At 36.2% G+C, this 27,410-nt stretch overlaps 1 protein-coding gene across 9 annotated transcripts in view; it reads left to right on the top strand.

Annotated features, from left to right (window-relative positions):
* KIDINS220 (kinase D interacting substrate 220) overlaps positions 1-27,410 on the top strand; it is a 92,696-nt gene that overhangs the window by 54,156 nt on the left and 11,130 nt on the right. For 3 of the 9 annotated variants that reach the window (XM_088841172.1, XM_088841169.1, XM_088841171.1), the window contains exons 23-28: positions 11,544-11,722; positions 13,473-13,699; positions 15,785-15,898; positions 16,639-16,695; positions 22,997-23,029; positions 27,130-27,258. In XM_088841172.1, coding sequence (XP_088697298.1) covers positions 11,544-11,722; positions 13,473-13,699; positions 15,785-15,898; positions 16,639-16,695; positions 22,997-23,029; positions 27,130-27,258 — 739 coding nt within the window. The remainder of the gene's footprint in view (positions 1-11,543; positions 11,723-13,472; positions 13,700-15,784; positions 15,899-16,638; positions 16,696-22,996; positions 23,030-27,129; positions 27,259-27,410) is intronic. The other 6 variants (XM_088841174.1, XM_088841173.1, XM_088841176.1 and 3 more) reach the window with 3 other exon arrangements.

Raw genomic sequence — 27,410 nt, 5'->3', positions numbered from 1 at the left:
GCTGAGTAGACACTATAGATATCTAATTTATAAAATTCATCCAAAGTTCAGTATATTTAAACTATTCAAGGAGTAGTGTTTCTGTATTTAGAACATTTTTCATGATAAAACATCATGTTGGATGATACTCCTTCCTGATACTCAGCCAAACTTTTCATAAGCTTAGTTTTATCACTTCTAGTTACTTCACGCCTCTCTTTGCTCTCACTACCTACCTACCTCTTTCCTTCAAGTTCTGGGTTGTTACTGATACCCCTGCCCACCCCATCACGTGGCCCAGATTATGCACAGGCTTATTTCCTTTGCATGTGGACAGAAGTTATGAATCTGAATAACATAAAAAACGGGACGCTAGATAGTTTAGATCTGTAAGGAAATTATCTTATCTTCTTGGTGGTACAAAGTTCCATTCTTGTACTGATGATTTTTTCCCTAATTTAGGTTTGAGATACTGTAAATATTTATTCCCAATACTTTTTCATGCATGCCCTTTTATTGTTTTTTGTAAGAAGTTGAGAATCCTAATGAAATTCTGTATTCTCGATATGTGTTGGTGTTGTCATCATTCCACAGTTAATAATTGACTATCTCGTGTGTAATTGTTATTTCCATTTTTATTCCCAGAACATTCTTGCCCTTAATGTATATATAATGTAAACACTTTTTTCAAGAGTTCAATACTTTATCAATATCTTTATTGGCTCAGATGGTAAAGTATCTGCCTGAAATGTGGGAGACTGGAGTTCGATCCCTGGGTTAGGAAGATCCCCTGGAGAAGGAAATGGCAACCCACTCCAGTACTCTTGTCTGGAAAATTACATGGACGGAGGAGCCGGGTAGGATACAGTCCATGGGGTTGCAAAGAGTCGGACATGACTGAGCAACTTCACTGTTTCTTTTCTACTTTCTTTTTTATCTTAAAAAAAAAAAAAAAAAAAACCCTCATCAAATTCTTTGCAAGCTCATGAAATAATTCTCCATATAAAAAAGGAAGCTAAGCAGGTTTGTGTTGAAAAAAAAGATTAAAATCTGAAATAGAAATCACATTTTAACAGGATAAAATAAATAACAGTTTATTTGCAAGGTTTCATGTGAAGATTGAGCCTTCAAAAACCGTGAACAAAGATGCCTGTAAACAGACGTAATGTTGACAGTTAAACATGCATTTCTTGTTGTGTGTTGTTTATTTTTATTCATTGTCTTTGTGGAAATTACTTGGAAAACTCAGGTTCCTAAAGATAAATAAAGGTGAAGGGCAGAATTTTTTAGTTTATTTTGATAGGCCTGAAAAATATCTCTACTTTTGTTTGGAGAAAGAAAAAGAATGAAACAAGAATGAGACATGTTTGGCTGTTTTTTGAGTTTGTCTATTTATATATTTTGCAACTTCTTTGTTTTATCATTGCTACCAGGCTCCTAGCTACATTCAGTATCTTTAATAGATATTTGCGTTGCAGTTTCTTTAATATTTGTTTCCTGAACTAGACTGATAACTCCATGAAGTGTACCTTCGTTAAACCTTGCTAAATTCCTTGTTTCTAGACATTCTTGACGTAGTAGGCGGTGGTGGGTATTTCTGAAAGAATAAAGAAATATGATGATGACATTTGCTTTGGGGAAAGCATGGTGTGGGGGAAGGTGGTAAGTGAGAAGTCACATTTTATCTTGAAAAGAATGCTATCCATACAAACTAGTCCTTCTTTGGTTCTAAATGTAGGTGAACATCTTCCTTTGTTATTACAACAGTGGATCCCTGGATGAGGCACAGAGAAAGTTTTCAGAACACAAAGATTGAATGATGACATATTTCAGCTAACACCTAGTAGATTCTGCCTTTTGTCAGGTGATAGTAAAATCAAAGCAGTGTTTTCATAGGCATTTCCCTGTAGGTGAGTTCAGCTACATTTCTAAGGTTTCTTACACTCATGACCGTTTTAAGAATGCCAGAGTTTGGAGTTGCTTCGTATCGGCACACTTTTAAGCAAGTTTCTCTCACTTCTGTTTCTGTTTACTGGCTGTTGTCAGTTTTGTTCAGAAAGGCCCTTTGACTTAGCTGGACTCTGTTTTTGTTATGCTGAACATTTTGATTGTGTTCATTCATTAAATATTTATAGAGTTTATTACATGCTGGGCACATGCTAATAAAAGCACTAGCTAGTGCTATTACTTGAGCCCTCAGTATATGGATTTACCTAGATTACTTCATTTAATACCCATAACTCTGGGAGGCAGGGAGTGGGAGTTACCTAAGACCACACAGCTGTAGCTGCTGGAACTTCCCCAGGCCTATTTCTGGAAGCCAGCAGGCTGTCTGTGACTACAGAGCTAGACAACCGGTCTGAGATATTAGAAAGACAGAAGTGAACTAATTTTATTTTTATTTCCAGATATAATTTATTCATTTTCAAATGAATATTTAGAATCATTTATTGTGTATCAGTGGGAATGTTATAGCAGACATTTTTTAAGAGGATGGAATTTATCTTAATTCCATTTAAAAAAGGCAGACTTCTTACCAACTTATGTAAAACCCCAAATCACTGCTTTATTCAGTTTTGATTGTGTCTGCTAACTGCAGTAGGGTTTGTATGGAAACCTTAAGAAAAATCAGTTGTGATATTTGGCACTTAAACAGCTGGTACATCTGTGTGTTTAAGCCTTTAGACCATTTTTATGTACACTAAGTGGCTGTAATTTTTTCCTTGGTAGCTTTTTTTAATAGCTTTTCTTTTGCTTTCAATAGGATAAAATTGATTTTTAAAATATTTTCTCATTTAAACTGATAATGCTGTTTTCAGTATTTTATATGAATGTAGAACAGGGGAAGAATTTTAAATGTTTCAAAGTTGTGTGTTTCTAACTTTAACATGAAAAACTAAAATATGTTACCTAAGGCTTTGATATTTGAAAATATTTAAATATTTGAAAACTATTTAAAATCAGTTTTTCTAAAATATGTTTTAATATGTAAAATAAAAATATCATTACCTCTGCAGGCTTATAGTTTATTTTATAGCATAGCAAGAATATTATGCATATTTATATTAAAAACATATTATTGAAGGATTCAGATTTGTCAGAAAGATTAAATATACCATTAGAGATCAGGTAGAGATCAATTTTTCCCTGAAATTATTTCTTCAGTAGAGGTTTATAAATTTGGCATTTCACAGTGCAATACTGTTGAGACTCTTCAAAATGTAAGAATAAACAAAAGTAACATAATAAAAATGCTGTGCTATGCTAAGCCGCTTCAGTCATGTCCAACTCTTTGTGACCCTATGGACTGTAGCCTGCCAGGCTTCTCTGTCCATGGGATTCTCCAGGCAAGAATACTGGAGTGCATTGCCATACCCTCCTCCAGGGGATCTTCTAATGTTAGAAGATGCTCGCTAATGGAAATACTAAGATAACGGTGAGATGCTGATGTAAAACCTTGAAGCATGTGGCCTTTGTTTGCAATGTTCAGAAAGTCCACGAGGGGGCGGTATTTCACCAGAAACATGGTTAACGTGGTTGACCGAGAAATAAGAGCTAATGCATTTTGCTTTCCCTTTTTCATAGCAGAAAAACCAGAAAGACACCGAGTTTAATGAATATTTTAGTCTAAAGTTCAGCTTTCATTCCTATTATATAAAGAATGGCTTCACAGGATACTTGTAAGCACTGAGAATTATGATCATAAATGATTATCTGATTGAATGGTGTAGTTTTCAAGTTGATTAAGAAGAGGGTAGACATGAAGAGTGAAAAATGTTTTAAATCTTCTTACAAATTTGTGTTTATATATTAAAATACTCATGTAGATCTTGGGTTCCATGCTGATTAAACATTAAACTTTTAAGATAACTTATAGAAGTTTTGGGTTAACCTTAGACATTTATAGGCAGACTTTGAATGCAGAGGCTCCATTCTCTGCTTATTATTGAAAGTTTTATTGCAGATTTCTGCAGTAAATCACTGTGCGATTAGTCACTTTTTAAGATTAATCACTTTTTAAGATTTCTTAAAGGTGACAATAACATGAATATTTTCTCATTGCTTTCTAGCACCTCACAGTGTTCCTTAAAAGATTATGAAATTGGATCTTACTTACTTTTGTTGGAATATTTTAAAATATTATCGTATAAACTTTTGATATAAAACAATGAACTTTGCTTTTTTATGAGTGATAACTGTTTTCATTGAGCCTGTTGTGAAATATGTTAACCTCTCTGTTAACCTCTCAACTGAAGTTTTCTCTTTACTCTAGCTTGAAATCACCATTTTGTTGTCATCTGATCACTTATATGATTCAGGCTTTTCCCCCTGCAAGTGGAAACCTTTCTGTAGATTCTGTCTTATGCTGAATCCCAATAAATAAAGCAGAATGAATAGAAATTAATTGAAATTATAACATTTCCTGATAAATTCATTTGGGAAAATCAGCTGTATTGAAGATTATTAAAATTGAAGTGTATGGACGATGGTTGCAGTTCTGCATTGGTTTACGTATCTGTTTCTGTACTCAGTTTTGGCAATTTAATATCAAGAAAATTCTAAATTATGAGTAGGTGCAGATGGTAACCAGTTTTTAAACTTGATTTGCAATGGTAGGATATTTTCAATTAATGTAATTCAGAAATGTGAAAGTTTAATTGGGAATTTTACTTCTTAAGTGACTCATTAATATAATCTAACAGTTGCTCACTTTTTTTTTTATAAATAGATGAAGTGTTGGGTGCTGCTTCTCTGATGAGGTCCTGTCACTTGAAGCACATCATTATTATTGCGATTTTTTAACTGGCTTTTGCATTCCATGCTCAGGCATGTGGGGTGGAGTAGTAGTGTCTTGTTTGCATAATTTTGTTAGCAGAAAAGTGCTAGCCTGTATTTTAAAACAGTGAAGGAATTTAAATACATCCACAACAATGGAGGAGAAACTTTATTTCAAAAGTCTGCAAAAAACTGGAAAAAAAAGCCAGTACAACCTGCCAACATAGGCTTCTGTGTTGGTCTTCTTCAGTGTGTTATAATTTAATATGCAACAGCATTCTATTTTATATTTTTAAGGAGTTAAAAACGTGTAAATCATTAATTTAAGAATCATGAGCCAGTGCAAGGAGCAGGGTACAGGGTTGTGAATAGGCAGACACACCCACCAGCTCTTCCGCTTACAGCCAGGCCATGTCAGGCCAGTTGCTTAACCTCTCTGAGCCTCAAGTTCCTCATTTTAAAACTGAAATAATACTTCATGGGATGTTGGGAGATAGAAATTAGATAAAATACTAGTTTTTAAAAATTCCCTTTCACATTTAAATATCTTTTCTATTAGATTGTATATAAGAAAGGGATACCTTACTCAGAACATTTTACATAATGCCCATGCATGAAGTCAGTGCCTTATCAGGATTTTTTGGTGCCTTGGAGCGACTTGTGGGATTAATTCCGTTGACCAAGGATTGAAGCTGTGCCCTCAACAGTAAAAGCTTAGCATCTTAACCACTGGACCACCAGGGAAGTCCCTCAAGATACCCTTTATGAGAATTTTAGGGGTGATTAAATTTATGGGATGCAGCAAAGGCAGCACTTAGGAAAATTTATAGCTATAAATGCCTCTATTTAAAAAGGAGAAAAATCTTATATGAATAGCCCAACTTTACACATTGAGAAACTAGAAAAAAAGGAGCAAATTTAAAAAATTTCAAAGTTGGCCAAAGAAAGGAAATAATAATGATTAGAGTGGAAATAAATAAAATAGAGCATAAAATAGCAGTAGTGAGAATTGGTGAAAATGAAAGTTCTTTGCAAAGATCAACAAAATTTACAAGTCTTTCACAATTGGCAGGAAAAATTAAAAGAGAAAACAGAATTAAAAAAATCAGAAATTGTGGATGTTACCATTCATTCTACAGAAATAAAAAGGATTGCAGGATACTCAAGGGAGGCACAAAAGGCATCTGATGAAATACAACACCCTTTTGGAATAAAAACAGAAAACTAGGAGTAGAAGGGAATTTACTCAGTGTGGTAAAGGGCACGTAGGGAAAAGCCCACTGCTAACGGTCTTGGTGATGACAAAATTGCAAGCTTCCCCCTAAAGACAGGAATAAGACAAGGGCACCTCCTGCTATGGGGAGAATGTGTCGCCCGCAAAATTCATGTGTTGAGACCTTACCCCCCAGTGTGATGGTACTTGGAGGTGAAACCTTTGGGAGGTTTAGTGAGGTCATGAGGGGCAAGTCCTTATGATGGAATTGATGTCATTATAAAAAGAATCACAGAGCTAGCTGCAAATCAGAGAGAGGGTTCTCATCAGCACCTGATCATGCTCTCAAACCGCATTAGGAATAAATGTTGTTTAAGCCCCCAGTCTGTGAGATCCTGTTAGAGAAATCTCAGTTGACTTAAGTCACCTGCTCTCACCACTGCTGATCGGCATTATCCTGGAAGTTCTGGCTAGCACAGTTAGACAAGAAACAGAAATAAGTGGATCCATTTGGAAATAAGGAAGTGAAAATACCTCTGGTCACAAATGACATGGTGCCGTATGTAGAAAATCCCAAAGAATTTCCCAAGAAAGCTAATAGAGCTCATAAATTCGGCAGTGTTTCAGGATACAGATCAGCACAAAAATTAGCTGAGAGTTTTTATACACCTGAAATGAACAATCTGAAAGGAAATTAAGAAAACAATTGTATTTACTGTAGTGCCTGAAAGAATAAAATATCCAGGAAAAAAATTTGCCCATTGAGGTAAAGATTTGTACACTGAAAACTACAAAACATTGGTTAATTAAAGTAGTTCTGAAGAAATGAAAAGATATCCCACGTTCATGGATAGGAAGACTAAATATTGTCAGTATTACCCAAAGTTATCTGCAGATTCAGTGCAATCCCTTTTAAAATTCCAGAAACCTTTTTTTTTTTTTTTAAGCTGAAACCTGATCCTTAGATTCATAATACTGGAGTGCATAGCCTTTCTCTTCTCCAGGGGATCTTCCCAACCCAGGGATCGAACCCAGGTCTCCCACATTGCAGGTAGATTCTTTAGCAGTTGAGCTATCAGGAATGACCTATATGAAATTGTAAGGGATCCCAAATAACTAAAACAATCTTGAAAAGGAATAAAGTTGAAGAACTCTTTCTTGATTTTAAAACTTACTACACGGACTTCCTTAGTGGCCCAGTGTTTTAAGATTCTGCCTCCCAATGTGTGGGGAGTGGGTTTGATCCCTGGTCAGGGGGCTAAGGTCCCAAATTCTGTAGGGGACAGTCAAAAATTAAAAAAAAAAAAAACAACTTACTACAAAGCTGTAGTCATCAGAACACTATGGCACTGACATGAGAATAGATGTAATGGAATAGAGTTGAGAGTCCAGACGTAAAATAAATTCACACATCTACAGCCAGTTAAGCTGTAGAAAGGTTGCCAAGTCCATTCATTGAGGGGAAGAATAGTCTACAAGAAATGGTGCTGGAACAACTAGATTTCCACATGTGAAAGAATGAAGCTGGACCCTTATTTCACACCATGTGCAAAAATTAACAGGAATGGGTCAATGTATTCTTTCCCAAGCACAAGGTTTTTTCCAATCAGAAAGGATAATTAAAGTGAAAATTATTTTACAAGAATAGAGTTCTTTGGGAGCAATACTTTTTTGTGTGTAGTTTTTTCACTCTACAAATTATTTATTAAGCAAAAGTGATATGATGACTCTGTGCTAAGCATTTGAAATACACAACCAAACTCGCCTTTAGCTTTAATGGAGTGTATCTTCTAGCAGAGTAGATAGGCATTAATAAAATGATTTCACTCATGAATAACAACATTCTGACTGTGATATGTATATGCAAGGAAGCATATGTGGTTTGAGGTTTGTAACAGAGGAATGCAGTGTAGTTTCACGGAGGACTCCCTGAAGAGGGGGAGCTGAGCGGAGAGACAGAGGATGAGTAGGAATTAACCTGGTTAAGACCAGGAAGGGGAGAGCGTGGCTAGCTCCTGATGTGTTCTGGGGGTTTTGACTGTCTGCAGATAGTAATAGGCTTAATTTTATAATTTTATTTTTTGTTTCTGACCCTTTGGCTACAGTGCTGAGTGGTGGTTTTCTGTCTCTGTTTCATCTATCTTCCAGGATCCCCAGAGTGCTCTGTGCACAGAGAGTATTTAGCAAATGTGTACTCACTGACAGAAAGTGTTTGAGAATCTACTGGAAGTTAAAGTGTGCCAAAGTAATAAAATTCTGAGGCAGTGAAGAGTTTTCCCTTTTTAAATTTTTAAAGAAAATGTGTCTTAATTTTTAACCTCTTATGATTAAATAATGACATTATCAGGCAGCTACTTTTAGACAAAGTATGATAAATTACACCTTTTTCATAATGATCTTAGAACCTATTTATATTTTGATTTAAAATAGAATTTTTTTCCATGTAATTTAAAACCTTATTTTGAATGGAAGTGATATGAATGGCTTATGTACTTTCTGCCAAGGAATTAATACGGACTTCCTAGAAACCACTGTCATTTATAATCAAAATGCTTTTGACTTATATTGGCATTAACAAGTTCTGCTAGATTGGTAGCATAGAAAGAAAGTGCATTTAAACTTACTGGGAGATCATTGATGCCTGAGGCTTTATAATGCTTTCTGTGGGCCATTTAACTGCTGGCAATTTTAATTCACATGATTCATAATACTGGAAATTTAAATTCACTGTTAATTGAAAAGTGAAGTTACTTAAATTCTTTAAATACTAACCTTTGGGAAAAATATCTGAAAAATAAAAGCACATATGATTTTGGTGGCCTACTGCCAAAAGATTATCATTTACATAAATATCTCTTTCAGTAGAAGAGTTTAATGTATTGAGCTCAAAAGGTTAGAATAGAGACTTCAATCTGGAAACCAGCAGTAGACTGTTGGCTTGTGAACAGCAGTATTGTTCATCATATTGAGAACACTGTTCACATTCAAGCTTAAGCAGAGCTGGCATTAAAATTCAGTTAATTTGTTTCATGTGACTTGTCAGCTGTGTGTTTTTATCTAAATCTTTCTAGCTTCTCTTCTTAGCATTTTATGTTAAACTCCTGAAATAGACAAACTACCTTTTTAACTGTTTAAGCTCTGATACTTTGGCCACTTCTGCAAAGTGATTTGCAGAAATCTGGGGATTCCATGAAACCATTCTCTTAAGTTTTCCATTTCATTTTAAATATACTTAATAATTGGTTTGAAAGTCAGCTTAATTTATTGGCCTCCCAGGTGGTGCTATTGGTAAAGAACCCGCCTGCCAATGCAGGAGGCATAGGAGACTCAGGTTCAATCTCTGGGTCAGGAAGATTCCCTGGAGAAGAAAATGGCAACCCACTCCAGTGTTCTTGCCTGAGTAATCCCATGGACAGCAGAGCCTGGTGGATTATAGTCCTTGGGGTAGCAAAGAGTTGGACACGACTGAAGCAACGTAGCACACACACAGTCCTATTTCAGAGGGCTATTCTGTTTTGTGCACATGTGCATGACCCCATAAAAGGGACTTCCTGAAATTCATTAAGATGCAATTGCTGTCCCTGTTTCCTCACCAGCACCCTGTTCTGTTCTTGTTTGCTGATTATGGTCTCTGGATTTCCCCTTTGATGGCTTTTAATAAATGGCTGCTAGTCAGATGGTGAGCCTGAGGAGTAAAATGCTGGTCCCAGAGAAATCATGTTGCTGTAACCAGTATTAGAGTCAGATCCCATTTTACCTTTTATGAAGGGCAGGAAAATCTTACTGTTTCTCTGAAACTAGATTTACTATAATCTCACAGTTAATTTTATTAACTAATTGGAAATTGAGTGTTTTGAGGATATCTTCAAGTTTACAGTGATTTTAAAACAGCTTTTGAGGTGTAATCAACATACAAGAAGTGGCCATATTTAAATTGTCCAATTCCTGAAGTTTCGATATCTATCTGTAGCCACCAAACCATCACCACTGCCAGGAGAGAAGACACATGACTTCCAGAAGCCTCCTCCCATTCTTATGAAATCTCTCCTGTTGCCTCTCTCCCCCATCCCCGACTTCACAGCAAACCCTTATCCTCTTTCTGTCACTGTGGATTAGTTTTTATTTTCTAGTTTTTTATAAATGAAAAAAGTACAGCTGTTTCTTTATTTGCTGTATTCTTTCACTCAGCATAATTTACTATGAGGTTTATTGATGTTGTATATATATAAATAAGTCCATTCCTTTTTATCACAAAGTAGTATTCCATTATATGGATATACTACAAATTATTTCTCTCTTCATTGTTAACAGACATTGGGTTATAGCCAGGTTTTCCATCCACCTCCTTGTCTTTTAAGTTCCTTCACATTTTCAATTCTTTTCTCTCTCTATGATATATTTTTACTTACTGCCTCAGATTAGCCCATGACCTTGCATGTAGTGGGTTGAAACCTATGGAATTGTCAGTAGTTTACCATTTTGACCTACAAAATTGGCGGTTTCATATAGTTCAACATAGAAGTGTTTTTAATTTTTAAAGTAGTTTTTAATGAATGTCACGTTTTTTTTTTTTACATTTAAGACCTCTGCCTGATACAGTTATTTACTTGTAAATTTAGCTATGTAAAAAGTTATGCATAATGAAAAATAGACTGATACTATATTAGTAGTCATTGTGTCTGGTTGGTAAAATTATGTGGTTTTTTAACCCCCTCTGTTCTTTTGTACTTCTTTGTCTTATATATATGCTTATATAGTAAGCATAGATTACTATTTTCTAATAGAAAATAAAACCTTTTTTAAAAATGGAAAAATCTATACATTTTTCTAATTTGCATAATTTATTTAGAAATTATTCTTTATTTTTCTTTTCTTTGCAAGAATCATGGCAAGAATCGTGGCATTTTAGGGACTTCTCTGGTGGTCCAATGGTTAAGACTTCATGTTTCTGCTGCAGGAGACATGAAGAAACCCCTGGTCAGAGAACTGAAATCTCACATGCTGTATGGTGCAGCCAAACAATAAAATTTTTTTTAAAAAAGGAGCCATGGCATTTTATAATAAATAAAACATGGTTTTTAGAGTCAGTTAGATTCTCTTTGATGTCATGTGACTTAGGCAGACTGTCGAGTTTGTCTGAGGCCACTGTTCACGTGTGTAAAGTGGTAACTCAGTCTTCACTGTGAGGTAATCATTAACATGTTACTGTCCTTTTTCTGTTTTCCCTGCCCAAATTCTGCCTTTGGTTGTGACAGTCATGTCTGACTCTTTGTGACCCCATGGACTGTAGCTCACCAGGCTCCTGTGTCCGTGGAATTCTCCAGGCAAGAATATTAGAGTGGGTTGCCATTCCCTTCTCCTTTGGTTAAGGCAATATAATTCTAACCTCACACTTGTCACCTTAGTAATTTTGAAACTGTACCATTTATTTTGTTCCTTTTTCTTTAAAAAAAATTAATGAGAGCAAACTGAGTAATGTGTTATTTATTTTTATAAATAACACATTTTTAAGTTCCATGCAGAATTTGCCTAATAATGACTTTAATGACCATTTTCATTTGTTTCTTGTTTGAAGAATATCGAAGAATATTCCAACAACTAAAGATGTTGAGCCACTGCTTGAAATAGATGGCGATATAAGAAATTTTGAAGTGTTTTTGTCTTCACGGACCCCGGTTCTTGTGGCTCGAGATGTGAAAACCTTTTTGCCATGCACTGTAAATCTAGACCCCAAACTGCGGGAGATTATTGCAGGTGGGTATCAGTAGTAAATTTAATTTGCCCTCTCTGAAGTGCTAAAAAATTTTCCCTTTTCTAACTTTGCTGTATAAGTTTATCCTGCTCCATGAAAAGAATGGGAAATATTGAACCAGGCACCACCCAGGAGGGTTAATGAAACTGAAGATGGGGGTCTCAACATCCTCTGGGAATGCTGGGAAAATGCTGTTTGTTAAATTGACTTTAGTATGTTTCCCAGCCTACACACCTGAAGCGTCACTGGAATCAAATTCCTTTTACCACACAGTTACCACTTTAAACTGTCAACCCACTGTGATTTTTCTGTCACCAGTCTTCTGCCTTTAATAGGGATCTGTATCCAGAGCAGTAAGAAAGTTTATATTCCTTTCAAAGGTTAAATCTGTGGATTAGAACATGATGATAATGATGTGAAGGTTGTGGATAAGTTAAAGTTGCTCTTGAGGCACTGTTGTATGCTCACAGAAACACACACTCAACCTTCGTTGAAACACACACTCTTTTGTGTGATACAGTACTGCTGACCCACCTTTTTGTTTTCCATGAATTATGGAGAGGGAGAGAGACTGTGCTTTCATATGTTCTTTTTTAAAATACCTGTTATAAGACTGTTGTCTGAGGTGTATTTTCTGACTGTGGAAGTGTTGGTGATGGTTGTTCAGAGGTGGACGTGTCATGTGGTTTGCAAACCCACAGTCTTAGCTAACATTGTACTTACTACACAAGGATGAATTGCCAATATTTAGCATAACTGTCAGAGAAGGCAATGGCAAGCCACTCCAGTACTCTTGCCTAGAAAATCCCATGGACGGAGGAGCCTGGTAGGCTGCAGTCCATGGGGTCGCTAAGGGTCGGACATGACTGAGCAACTTCACTTTCACTTTTCACTTTCACACATTGGAGAAGGAAGTGGCAACCCACTCCAGTGTTCTTGCCTGGAGAATCCCAGGGACGGGGGAGCCTGGTGGGCTTCCATCTATGGGGTCACACAGAGTCGGACACGACTGAAGTGACTTAGCAGCAGCATAACTGTGTCAGAATTGTTAGAATAGCACAAATACCTTGAAAAGTCAAAAAAAATTCAGAATTCTGGTAACTGAAGAGAAGAATACAGATGTTGGTGACTTTTCACATGGTGAAAAAAATTTTTATGTGAAGGAGTTGAGTGCCTCTTACTAAGAATGTCTGTGGAGTATTCAGAGTTCCCTCTCTGCTTCTGTAAAGCCAGTTGGAATCTCTGGCAAGAGTGATATAATCAGTCATATTTTTTTTTTCTGTCTGGTAACTAAAGGAGGAAGTGGTAATTGGACTAGTTACTAATAAGAATTGATGCTTTTGAACTGTGGTGCTGGAGAAGACTCTTGAGAGTCCCTTGGACTGCAAGGAGATCCAACCAGTCCATTCTAGAGGAGGTCAATCCTGGGTGTTCACTGGAAGGACTGTTGCTAAAACTGAAACTCCAATACTTTGGCCACTTCATGCGACGAGTTGACTCGCTGGAAAAGATTCTGATGCTGGAAGGGATTGGGGGCGGGAGGAGACGGGGACGACAGAGAATGAGATGGCTGGATGGCATCACCAACTCGATGGATATGAGTTTGAGTGAACTATGGGAGTTGGTGATGGACAGGGAGGCCTGACGTGCTGTGATTCATGGGGTCGCAAGGAGTCGGACACGACTGAGCAACTGAACTGAACTGAATGCTCTATTTTCTTTTGCCTTCTGGGGTATCATTTAATCTCTTAGATGTTCGTGCTGCAAGAGACCAGATTAATATCGGAGGACTTGCGTATCCCCCACTACCTCTGCACGAGCCTCCCCCTCGACCGCCATCCGGCTACAGTCAGCCGGCGTCTGTCTGCTCTTCGTCCACCTCCTTCAATGGGCCATTCGGGGGAGGGGTTGTATCACCGCAGCCTCATAGCAGCTACTACAGTGGTATGACAGGACCCCAGCACCCCTTCTACAACAGGGTAAGCAAGTGTCCGGCATCTTAAATTGAAGAATTTCTTCCAGGAAAAGGCTAGAAGTGTTCTGCTAATGGAGTCTGTTACCATTTTGAAACTACTTTAGCTGTAAAGACAAAAAATGTTAAGTTTGAATGTGATATTTTTTTAAAAATCTTAACAGGTTCTAGATCTCAATTGAGTCTGAATAGTAGAGATGCTTTTTGATTTGATTTATTGTCTTGATAAGAAAGTGAACTCTGTGGGGTCAGCAGTGACTGTCCTGAGCTTCAAAGCGATCTGTTTTTCTCTTGGTTTCTAAACAGATGTTCCATTTGTTGTATCTTTTATAATAATTTATATTGGCATTTAAAACAATGATAATTTTTATCTTAGTTCAGTAAACCTATATTCAGTGTGATACAGCTTTCAAATGTGAGAGATAATGGTGGGTCCTAGTGCTTGAAGGACTCAGATGCTATTGGCCAGATAGCATGTAGTCTATTTCTAGAGCTTTTTTTCATACTACCTTCAGTCATGTATAATTATTTTCATACTATAAATATGATAATTTTCAACTTCAAATGATGAGAGCACAATTCATTATCAGCAGTATTCAGACCCTGTCAAGTTTAGTAGGTCCAAGCTATCCTCATTTTAATGGTCTTAAACACTAATATTTTCTGTAGGAAAACAGAACAACAGCCCTTATTATATTGGGTTGGTCAAAAAGTTTGTTCAAGCTTTGCCATAAGATGGTATGGGAAGGCCTGAATGAACTTTTTGACCAACCCAATATTTTCTGGAACTAAACTCTAAAATCCATTGTTTCTTTATTTTTGTTGTCTCCCTCTTTTGTCTGAAGTGAGAAAACATAGGGGCTAGCATTCACAGAAGCCAATGCATGCCTAAATAAACTTGCAGTAAGCTAGAAAGACAGAGAAATTTGAATAAACGTGGCAAAGAAGAAATTCTAGAGTTGAAATTTTTCAGTTTTTGAGAAATGGTAACCATGTAAATAATTAGGTATACCATCTATGGAGGTCTTACAAATGTGATTCCATCCTTTACTCAAATAAAGAGGAAAAGGTGGAATGATAGCACATGATCACGTCCTTCATCTCTGTAAACTTCAACTGAGTGCTAGGCAGTGTGAAATTCAGGTTTTTACTTAGCAGTCTTGAAATCTGCTGTAATTTTACATAAATGTCTCAACTAATAATTAGATGACAGTTGATGTTTTGAGACCAAGAAGTGTTTTTTTTTGTAATTACCATACCAGCTAGGTGGACACTTTGTGTTCACTAATTTCATGTGAATAACAATGATATATAATGCTTTGGTAGTGTTTTATTTTTAAAACATTAAAAAAATTCTTATGCTTTTAGATTTAGTTATTTTTTGTCTGAAAGTTAAAAGCTGAACAATTTTCTTAAAATGGCAGGAGTGAAAAAGGTAAGGGAAGTTCAATGTAATGAAGTTTAATAGGTTTTAATCTTTATTTTTAGCCCATATAATATGATAGCTCCTGTTTATATGAAGCTGGCTACAGATAAATCTTATAGATTCCTCTAAATAGTGGATTCCCCATTTAAATAATATCCTTGCTTATTTAGCAGATAGCGTAAACTCCAGGGTGTAAAGTAAAACCTAGCAACTTGGAGTAACAGTATTCCTGAAATCCATGCTAGGAGGTTCTTAAATAATTCAGACTGTTTTTTTGGTCTTACTTAAGGCTAATCTTTTTTTGGTAAAGAATAATTTGGTGAGATTGTGAGTTAATGTTTGTATTTGTAAATCACTTAGAACCTGACACATGGTAAACTGCCCATAAAAGTGTTAAATGTAAAGAGAAACTCTGGTGTCAACTTGTAAAGTACAAAACTTTAGTTGCTTTATAAAAAGATTGTATTAAATCAACAATATAAAAATTTAAATAATATGACTTAAGTTTGGGTTTGATGTCTTATAGGATTGAGTGAGGCATTTTTTTCTTCTGTTTTGTCACTTGCATTTAAAAATTTGGAGTTGTATTTTGTTGGTTAGTTTCATTTGATAAAGCTCATTATACTTTGATTTCGGTAATTGTTTTGTCACGTGTTTTTTCCATAGCCATTCTTTGCCCCCTACCTTTACACGCCAAGGTACTGCCCTGGCGGCTCCCACCATCTCATCTCACGTCCATCAGTAAAAACGAATTTGCCCAGAGATCAGAGCAATGGCCTAGTAAGTATAAAAAAGGGTAACTAAAGTATTACAGTCAGCATTAGAAGTTTGCTTATTTCCTTTCTGTAGTAAAAGCACAACTTATTTTATAAATAGTTTCAAGAAACATAACCTATTACTAACAAAAAATGTATTTTGTTTTCATTTTGGTCAGATCTATGGAAGGAAAATGACTAGCAGCCTTAGGGAATGAATGACAAGTTGTTTACAACCAGAGTTTCTGGCCTAGAATGTATTGTTTGTTATCAAGCTTTTACAACTAAACTTTTACATCTGCTAATATCTGATTTCTTTTTAAAGGACATTCATATATGGTATCTTTATCTATCTAAATATATGCTAGCCCTATGTATAAAAATTAGTGCATATATTGAAGGAACACTTTGATTGAATAGCAGGAATTAAATAGGGCAAGGAAATTATCCAGATGTACTATTAACTCTAATCCAAAGCAAAATACATTTGGGCCTAAAATTCTAGGTGTTACTGATGATAAACTTAGTTTTTACCAGTTTAAAGAAAGACATTCCCTGCTAATGTTGTTTTTTTTTTTTTAATTAGGAGGTAAAAGCTTTAGAACTTAAACTGTTATTTAAATTTAAAAATAATACCATTGATGAAAAAAGTCTGATCACATCCAGGTGTCACTGTCACATATTATTTTAGCATCCTGTTCATTCATCGTCCTTGTTTGGCTCAGCCCGTCACCTTTCACCCACACTCTTGTTTTGTGTTGCTAGGAAGTTATCAAGGAGGATGCTGCTGAGGGCCTTTCTTCACCCACAGACTCCTCGAGGGTAATGGAGTAGTCTTGTGGTGTGGACCGCGAGCCTCTCCCGCTTTTGCAGCAGTAACGACTCTTAATCGTGACGACAGCAGTTCACTAACTCTGCATCTGTGGTGTGATGGGCTGCTAGTGTAGAGTAGCTGAGCACTAATAATTATAGCTCACGGATTAATTAAAAAGCTAATGTTTAACTTTACCCTTCATTTCCTCCCTGCTTTTCCCCTTTTTCAATGACGTGGGGTGGGTTTTGTCTTTTTTCTTTTTTGGTCATCCAGTAAGAAAGGGGTTCTTCAGCAACCATCAGGAGCATTCACTTGATGGTATTTGTTCTTTATTGTTGGGCCTTATTTTCATAGTTGCCTGTTTTTTTCCTGAAATTGTTACTGCACATGTAGAATATTTTTGAAAATATTCATAATTGACCTTGAGACTACAAAAAAGACATTGAGAGCTAGTTTGATGTAGACTAGGAATGGATCCTCAGTGACTCATGCTTAATCTCGGTGCCCACACTTAGGGTAAATTCAGTGCTGCTATAGTGCTATTTTTCTTTACCTATATACACTTGATCCTTAAACAGTGCAGGAGTTAGGGCACTGACCCTCCTACCAGCCTAAAATCCTAAGAGTCTAAATTAGAAACTAGAGCTTACAGTCAACCCTCCAGTGTAAATCTTTCCTCCTGATCTGTGGTTCTGTGTCTCTGGATTCAGACAACCTCAGATTGTGCGTGTTTGTGTGTCAGTTGCTCAGTCATGTCTGACTCTTTGCAACCCCATGGACTGTAGCCCACCAGGCTCCTCTGTCTATGGAATTCTCCAGGCGAGACTACTGGAGTGGTTTGCCATGCCCTTCTTCAGGGGATATTCACAACCCAGGGATCGATCGAATCTGGGTCTTGCGCATTGCAGGCAGATTTTCTTTGCTGTTAGTACTGTTATATTTACCATTGAAAAAAATCTGCATGTAAGTGGACCTGCACAGTTCAAACCTGTGTTTTTCAAGGGTCAACTGTATTTATTAAAATAAAATTTCCAGATAAACAAAGCTAGTCCAGCATGTAAAAGGAATTATTTAAAACTTTCCCCCCAACACTTTAGGATGGGTTTCTTTAACAAAAAAAACCAACTTTTGTAGGAAGTCACTTTGTGTATTTATTATTTAAGTCTTTACTTAATAAGGACATTTAATATGATGAGACTTACAATCTTCATTCAGTCAATGAGGAATTTTAAGAACCCAGTTTGTATTTTCAGTTCTGTTGATTTATTTGCAGAATGTTATGCCCATGTAAACATCAATTTCATGTAAAGAAACATGGCATAGCAGTTGGAATTAATTTAGTGAAATAGTGTATCCTGAATTTATGCATAATTTTTAACTTAAAACATGCGCTTGAATAGGCAGTGGTTTTGTAACTTTAATTTTGAGTTAATATTAGTGAGATAGAGAACCATTTTGGTGTTTTCATTGAGGGGCTGATGATTCTTTTTTAAGTCATTAACATTTTAGCTGAAGTGTTTGAGAGACTTCATTATCCAAGAATGATAGACACAATAAACCATAGTAATTTCATTTGGGTGTTAGGGGAATCTTTAGTCCATGGATCATTGCCACCATATGCAAGAATGAGTTTTAGTTTAGTTAGAGAGCCTTTAATACATAGATTCATGCATGCAATTCAATTGTCTGAGCTAAACTTCCTCAGCAAACTTTTGATGAAAGTTAGGTCCTGTGAAGAATTTGATGGTCTTAATGACTGAGACATGCTGAAATAGCTATTCCCATCCTTAAGGACAAACACTTGTGAGTAAAAGGTGTCTGTAATTTCAGGGACTAGTGAAGGAGCGTTAGGCAAATTTCAAAATGAGTTTTTGGGGAAGGGGAAATAATGAAATTCTTAAGTTGTGTGTATAAGCCCAATAACAAAGAGTAAACATGCTCTGAATATATTAGTGCCTTTGTTTAGTAAAATAACTGTAGGATTTGCTGTTCTTTTAATATTAAATGATAGTTTTATAATCTGCTTAGTGAATAATAGTTGCTTCCCAAGCCTTCTTTGCTTTTAAGAAATTAACAATGACAATAGCATGTAGCATTTATTTTACAGTAGACTAGTCCCAGTAGACACTTAGTTCAAAGCCATGTTAAAAAAAAACAGTGGTGGAAATGTGAAGTATCTATCCAGGGGAACATCTTATGGGATCTTTATAGCTGAACCAGCAAGAAGTAGTTAATGTAAAGTTTTTTAGCCCTTCATGGCTCCTATGACTTGCCAGGCCTGTAGTAAAAGACTGTAATTCCTGAGATAAGAAGACTGCAGACTGAGTTCACATCTGCTCACTCAACTGTTCCCCTATGGGCAGCACTTGATGACGAGAGCTGCTTATGGATAAGTCAGGAGCTACATAAGCATTTTTGGACAAATTGTCTTGTCAATGTGGACACAGAATAATGAGTTAAAAAAAACCCTGCCTGATCACAGAGAGTTAACCAGCTCTCTGTGAGCTTTTCAGTATAGATGGTCTCATCTTTTTTTTTTTTTAACCTCAAGAAATTTCTCATCAACCTTTATAAAGTGGATCCTTATGAAAACAACTGGGTTTTCTCACATTCAGGAACCCTGTGATGACTGTAACTTGTGAAGGCCAGCCAAGGACTTATCAGATAAATTATAGATATGTCCTGGTGTTTCATGAAGGTGAAGAGGCAAAATGTAAGCCTCCGTGCTGGCTTTCTTCCTCTCTGATTTTATAGTAGAGAAAATAAGTGCCAAATCTTAGAAAACTGACAAAGAATACATTAATATTGGGCCGGAGATAGGATCCCCAGGATATTAGAGCTAGAAAGGACTCTTGTTTTTCAGACTTTCAAAGCAGAAAAGACTTTTTTTTTTTTTAAATCAGAATTTCAGTTTATGAAACCAGTAAGAACAAGAACTCTGGCCTCCACCTTGGCAGACTTGCATTGCCTCTGGGGGATCCTCCTGCTCTGTGCTCAGTCATGTCTGACTCTATGTTACCCCATGGACCGTAGCCCAGCAGGCTCCTCTGTCCATAGGAGCCTCCAGGGAAGAATACTGGAGTGGGTTGCCATGCTCTCCTGCAGGGGATCTTCCCCTCCCCAGGGACTGAACCCACGTCTCCTGCATTGGCAGGTGCATTCTTTACCATTGAGCCACCTGGGAAGCCCAGAGAACACCAGTACCCATGGTCTAGTCCAGCGCCATGCTGCAGGTACCTGACCTGTACCTGACCTGAGGCTCACAGGAGGGAGCCCTGAGTGCAGAACTGGAATCCCCATGGCCAGTACTTGGAAGTGTTCCTCACCACTGTGCTGCCCCCTTAGCCTCCATTAATACTAAGCCTGACTTGATCAGGAGCTTGGTATTCAAGGTGAATAGGCCCTGGTGATTAGCTCTCTACCTTGGAGAAATTACTTAAGCTCTCTGATGCTCTTTCATCTGGAAAAAGCAGGCCTTACCTCATAGGTCTGATTTAAGGATTACTCAGCCTTCACATACTTTAATTACTGAATAATCATTACTATTACTGCTATCCCAGAGGCCAAATTCCATGGAACTTAAAGACTCAGAAACTAAAACTGTGTTAAATAACGTCTCCTCAGTGGTAGGAGTGGTGCACACACACTCCAGTCATTTTAGATTAACTTGGCCCTTTATCTGTTGATGCTTTTCTGGCCCAAGAACGTGGTTTGATTTCTTAGAATCAGTTTGTTTTCCTCTAATTAAGAAGGATTTCCAGGTTGTCTGAATGCTCCAAATACTTCACACTTTTTGAAGGATTTCCAGGAGAATTTTACTTGGTGCCTTTACCTTCTTTCAGTCCAGGCCCCTCTAGGAAGTAGCAGCATTCAGATTGCTCAGTAACCCTGAAGGGATAAACCCACCAAGGAGGACCTTTGATGAGCCAGGTCTCCTCGGTGGCATTTTGTTGTGGTCTTTTCAGACCCTTTGAAAGAGTCATATTTGGTCTATTTTTATTTAAGGTGTGGCTACTCATTTTTCAGAGGAGGGAGTGTTTCCTTGAAGAGGATGTTTTCAAAGGAAAGAGTAATGGCGGATTTCTTTATCCTTGTATCCTTCCTTGGATTACTTACCATCAAGTCCTTCACATGCCTGTGTGATCATCCACTGTTTCACTATTGCAGTGGGATGGGCTGTGAACAAAACTGATGGAAACCCTGGCTTCCTGGAGCTGACGGGTTGGAGGGCTGCCAAGAGGGGGAATGATCAGTGCTACCAAGTCACTCTTTCTTGACCTTCTCTGCTGCAGAGTTTGCTCGGTACCTTTAGATCAGCTGCTGCAGTGAAAAGGCATAAAACTGATTAGCACAATGTTGGATGGTAAAGAACTTCAGAGGCATTGTTAAGAGCAGTATCCTGCCTTCTGGTGTGCCATTACTTTTACTTTTAGAGATGGATGAAATTTACTGAATTAATAAAAGTCCTAGAAATGAAGGTTTTGGTTTTCATTAAACTGAATCCAGTTGGTGGAATAACCAAGTGAAAAAAAGATGGGACTCCATTGTAGATCATTTTGTTTCCACCACTGGTTTAGAACTAGTAACCTGTTTTCAAACAAATGGATGTCCAAATCATGCCTGTCTGTCATGGATGTCTGTTATCGTTCAGGAGCAGACTTGGATGAGAAAACTAAAGATGCCGTGAGTAAGGCAGGGCACATTTCAGGTTTCCCTGGGCTGTAGTCTTAGGATGGGTGCTCTCTACCAGCCCCCAGGACCTTCTCTCTGGAGATTCATGCACACTGTCTAATAAAGCAATTTAGTAGTGCATTTTTATTAACTGCTTTAGTTTGGAAAATTATTAACATTTTTTTCTTTTCATAAATAGTGAAAAACTGTATTCACTTCTAGCTTCAAAGTCTTTGTGCCAGACATCAGCTCAAGAAAACATTTTTCCTAAACAATAAACTACAACTAAATTGGCTGAGACACTATCAAAGAAATAGGATATTGTAATATTCATACCATTGAAATCCTAGAGTACAGTTAAAAGTTAACATAGCAAAATCCTGTTTTGAACTTGAGTTTTTTAAAAAGATTGCCCTTTGCATGTGGTATCAAACCTCATCTGTCAGCTTTAACCTGCGTATTATTTCTCATGTAGTTTGAAGAGAAAGTTACATTTTCCAACTTGATAACAATAGCCTTCTTTTATGTTTTGGTATCTTGTAGTAAACTATAATCTCATCAGTGCTCCTTTTCGATATTTTTTCAAGTTTCCACAGATATTCGTAGTCATTTTCTAAAAAACGTACCTATAGTAAGTTTAATATGTAAACTAGAAAGCAGAGTTCCCATGAAGTGCTCCAGATAGTGAACATGTTAAAAGAACATTGTAAATTGACCCAACATTGTTAGTTATTTCTACATTATTTGAACTGTTTTGAGAATATTTACTGTCAGCCTAATCTGTGCAGAACAGTAATTGATTGCAGTGTGTCAGCTTTGAATTAGGGATTTAAAGAGCTACATCGGGAATTTCCTACCGGCCCACTGGTTAGGATTCTGGACTTTCACTGACAGGGACCAGGTTCTATCCCTGGTTGGGGAACTAAGATCCCACAAGCCGTGCTGTGAGGCCAAAACAAAAAAATGAAAAAAGAAAACTGCATCAGTCAAATAGTTACCTTACTGATAGTGTGCCAGTATTTTTTCACTGTTAAAACATTTATGATTTCTTGAGCTGCTAGGCTCTTACGGCCTTTCTTTTCAAATGATACTTCAGTGCATGCCCAGTGAAACAAAACCTAAATCTGAAAAGTGTATTTCTGAACGTTAACAGTGTGACTAGAAAATGTTTTATGAAGAGATCATGTGCATTCTAAGTATTTAAACCTTACTATTAAAGGTTACAATTAATTGATCTGCAATTAATAGTTGCAGTTTTTTAATCAGAATGTTAAAAATTAATTTTTAAAATAATTGTATATAGTAGGAATATTGACTTTTCATAGTGAATTTGATTTATCTGGTTTTCTTGTTGAATGTATGGCCTATGGCTTATTCTTCTAACAGGAAGAGTATTGAGAGTACAGTTTTTAAAATTACCAAGCACATGTTAATGAAATGAAATTAGGTGTGTGGGTGTGTTGTGTGTGTGTGTGTGTGTGTGTGCACGAATGTTCCTTTGAGTTGCTGTAGAGATGGTGTGTTCAGAGTCATGGGAAAACAGAGTGACAAAAGTGCTGCCTGTGTTTATTACAAAAGTGTATTTGATGTTTTCCTTTAAGCTCGTGTCCTTCATTCTGTTTTATTCCTTCCTTAAAGCCGTGTGACTCTGGGTTTAACAAACAGAGACAGGTACAGAAACTTTCAGTGAAATCTTACTCATTTTTCTTATTTTAGGCTGTTAGAAGCAATCATTGGCAACTTCCTGCTGGGCTGTTTATAAACCTGTGCTCATTTCAGTGCCTTGGGTTTATTTTTAATAGCTGCTTTCAGCCTCTGCATGGCTCTCATTTCTGGCTAATCAATTCTAAGCTTGTTTGATAATTTACTGAAGATGATGATGTTTCAGAGTGTAGTTTTAATCTACTTACAATATAAAATAATGTAGTTACATCAAAGTAATTTAAACCTGTTTTGTTTTACTTTGACCTGGAGGAATTCTGATTTGTCTATATTTTGATATTTGTAAGTATTAACAGTCTTAAGCAAACTAACATCTTCTGCATTCAGTTTTCTGTGTTAGAAAAACAGTTTTTCAGTAGATTGTGATATATATTGAAATGATCTTTCCTTGACTTGTAACAGGTAAATTTCAAGTAAGAATATGCATGATAAACTCTTAAGTATTACTATTCTATGTATTAAGTAATGTTTTCTATTAAGAACTTAACATATTGAATTATTGAATATACCTTTTCCTTGTCAACTATTGTACTTTTTCTTATTTTGTGAGGTTTCCATCCAAAGATTGTTGTTTCGATACTAAGAGTTATTTGGTTTCAAAATAATTTTATTGTATATGATTACTTTAGAAAAAACTGGGCAAGTAGTTACCATTTCTCTTTTATTCAAAGAAGCATATTATATTTTAATATATTGATAATCTACTCCTTATCTTGATAAGATCCAACTCACAAATAATCAGTAGTTTGACTATAGCTTTGATGGAATTACAGGGTACCCTGTGTGCCTTTTTCTTAGAAAACTCCTAAAAGTCATTCAAAGATAATATGTATCTTCTACATAATCCCCAATGGACAAAATATGTTTTCAAGTGATAAAATGTAGAAGTCTTGAAGGATCATGAAAGTAAAACAATGTGGAGTTTCCTGTTTTAGAGGAAAGAGTAGTGTCTTTATTAACGTGTCTGTCTTGCCAAATCTCTGAGTCCCTTCTTAAAGGGAATGTTACTCTCTAACATTTTACATTTCCCCTGCTCCCACACAGAGTTAAACAGTTCCATGTTTGTTATACTTGTTCTTTTTAGCACAATTAAAAATAGAGTTTTTTTGTGATTAAAAACTTTTTTTACTTTAAAATAATTTTAGACTTCAAAGGTACAAAGATAATATTCCCCTAATATTAACATCTTTCCTAATTGTAGTGTATTTCTCCAGAACAGAAATGAAAATTTGTACAATACTCTTAATACAGGGTTTATTTGAAGCTTACCAGTTTTTCCACTAATGTTTTTCTGGTCCAAGATCCAGTCCAGTTGTATTTTGTTATTTCTCCTTACAATTTCCTAATCTGAGACAGTTGTCTCTTATGATTGTAAAACTTTTGAAGAATACTGATCAGATATTTTGTAGACTGCCCTTCTGTTTGGGTTTGTTTACCGTTTCCTAATGATTAGAAGGAGATTATACATCTTAGCAAGAGGCCCACAGAAACGTGATGCATGTCCTTCTCCGTGTGTCACATTTGAGGGTCTGTGAGGGCCCTACATCTTCCCAGTGGTCATATGGATCTCAGTCATGTGGTTGGGGCAGCATCTGCCAGGTTTCAGCACTGTGAGGTTGTGTCTTTCCCTTTGTAATGAATGAATATTTACGGGGAGATACTTTGAAACTCTGCAGATAATCCTGTTCCTCCTTATACTTTTCTCGTGAATTTTAGTGGTGTCTTGTGTACCGCCACTTTTGTTGTGTTTTCTGGGTGGTAATTTTATTTTCCGTTCTACATTTATTAATTGGAATTCTATAAGTAAAAGCTGTCTCTTCTTCCTCATTTACTTACTTACACAAATTTTTATTTATATCAGTATGGATTCATGGCATTTAATTCTGTGAATTATAATCCAGTATGATCATTATAATCCAGTTATAATCCAGTATGATAAAACTGTGCATTTGTGATTTTTCTAATCACGGAAATGTAGACAAGTATAAATGTACCCAGAAAGAAGAGATAGGTTGAGGAATGAAAACATTTGAAAAACAGCATTAACGATCATTTAAAAGATAAATACTGTTCAGTGATAAGTAAGAATGAAGTATGAATCCATGCTATAGCATAGATGAACCTTGAGAATATACTAAGTGGAAGAAGTGAGTTACAAAAGGTCAGATTGTGTGGTTCTGTTTAGATATCCCAAATAGGCAAATCCACAGAGACAGAAAGTAGGTCAGTGGTTGCTACGGGTTGGGACTGGGTGTTGGGAGGGATGAAGGTTGACTGCTAATAGTGTAGAATTGCTTTTTAGGGCTCTGATAATGTTGAGTGTAGTGATGGTGTCACAGCTGTGAGAAGATACTCAACATCACTGAATTGTGTACTTTAAATCGGAGAATTGTTTGTGAATTATATTTCACATAAGCCTGTTTAAAAAGAAAGAAAAAACAAATATGATTATTAAAAATTCATAGAAAGCATTTAAAGTTTCCGTAGCAGATAGTGGGTAATTAACACTTAAATATTGGCTGTTCTCATCCAGGCAGAAAATAGAACTATGTATAGAAATAAGAAAACTAAATCATGGAAATACTAATGTTGTGCTGTACTTAGTATTTTTGAAGTAATTGAACTGTAGACCATATAATATATGGCATATTTTAAATTTATATTTAATTAAAGACAAGCTATAAATAGAATATTCCAAATCATTAATCTACAAATTTTTATGGGACTTCTTACACTTGTAAACTTGCTGAGGTTTCCTCTTATAAAATGACTACCTTACTGTCTGTTCAGTATGGTCTCATCTGCTAGCTATATTTATATGTAACTTGGTATATTTTGTTTATATACTGTGTGTGTATATTTATCAATTAATAATAGAGTATTATGTTATGCTTTTATGTTACAAATAATGTTTAACAAGTAGCTCCCAGGCAGTTTTGGCTACTTTTGTCTTGATGATGACAAAAGAGGCAGTAGAAAATTTAAATTGACACATCCTTGAGGATAGGATAAATCATATTTATCATTTTAAGACTAAATTGAGTGGTAAACAAGACAGATCATTTGTCTGTATAGATTATCCTCTATACTAGTTGGCTTGTCTTCTCTTTATTTTGGTTATAGTTTCTACAAGCTCTTTAAAAATAGACAGCGGCAACAAAGAAAATAGGAAGTTGTAAGACCTGTTAAGCTAGGGTTCCAATCTGAATCTACCACTAACTAGCTGTTCATTCTGTGAGTTTGAAGCCAAAACTTACCTCTTTGGACCCCAGTGACCACATCTGTAATTGAGGAGATTTGTATGTTATTAGCCACAGGCAAATACTTCTTTAGTATGTCTATGTTTTCAGAAAATATTTTTCTTCTCAGTAAACACTAGGTTTATTATTTTGATTTTTATTTTAAATGAGACTGAATTTTGATGGATTATATTTACTTCCACATGTGTTAAGAAGTAATACTGTTGTTTTATATTTACACAATTATTGTATAGGTTCTTATCCAAGATCTCTTGGATATAAAATATGATCAAGATCTGAAAACTTCAGCTGTTGTAGACTATTAAGGTAATCTGTGAAGACATTTAAAGCTGCTGAGTGTCAGCACTTTTAAAATTATCTCATAGGTTTACCTTTTGTATTTTTTTGTATGTTATAGGCATCAGTAATTCCCCCTATTCCTTTTCTTTTCTTAAGCCCCTGTCTTTCTGTTATTAAGGGATATACCTTTCTTTTTTGAAGTTTGAGGTTAGGCTTTTTTGAAGTTGGCCTTGGGTTGGCTCAGGGAACTTCGTCTTCTTAGAAAAGTGGTTTCGATCAGGCTATATCTGCTATAATAAAAGATACTCTTTAAGGTAAACAGTAGCTAAATCTGTTCTTTAATGGCATATACCATGCTGCACACATTCACTGTTTTTACTTAAGTTTGAAAATGTATCTTTAATTGAAGTACTTTATAGTGTAACTTCATAAAGTGTTTCCCTGTCACATGACTGCATATATCTGACATTAAATGCTGTTTATACATGTGTTTTCCCACGACTTACCTAGGGATCAGGCCCAGCCTCAGGAACAGTACCACTGAATTCAATGAACGTGGATGCGGTTTGTGAGAAACTGAAACAAATCGAAGGGCTGGACCAGAGCATGCTGCCTCAGTACTGTGCAACCATCAAAAAGGTGACCTGCACTTTTACCTGCTCACTCGAGGGTACGGGAGGCGGGCTCTGTGGACAGCTAGCATTTTGTATTTAGGCTATCAAAGATGAGTTCTCTGCTGAGATGGGGAAGCTCAGGTAGAAATAGGTTTCTTAACTATTTGTATCCTAAAA

The sequence above is a fragment of the Moschus berezovskii genome, chromosome 11 (assembly GCF_049115385.1).
Source record: "Moschus berezovskii isolate FMDL1 chromosome 11, NW_MosBer_1.0, whole genome shotgun sequence".
Classification (NCBI taxonomy): Eukaryota; Metazoa; Chordata; class Mammalia; order Artiodactyla; family Moschidae; genus Moschus; species Moschus berezovskii.
This window is presented reverse-complemented; position numbering and strand designations above follow the sequence as displayed.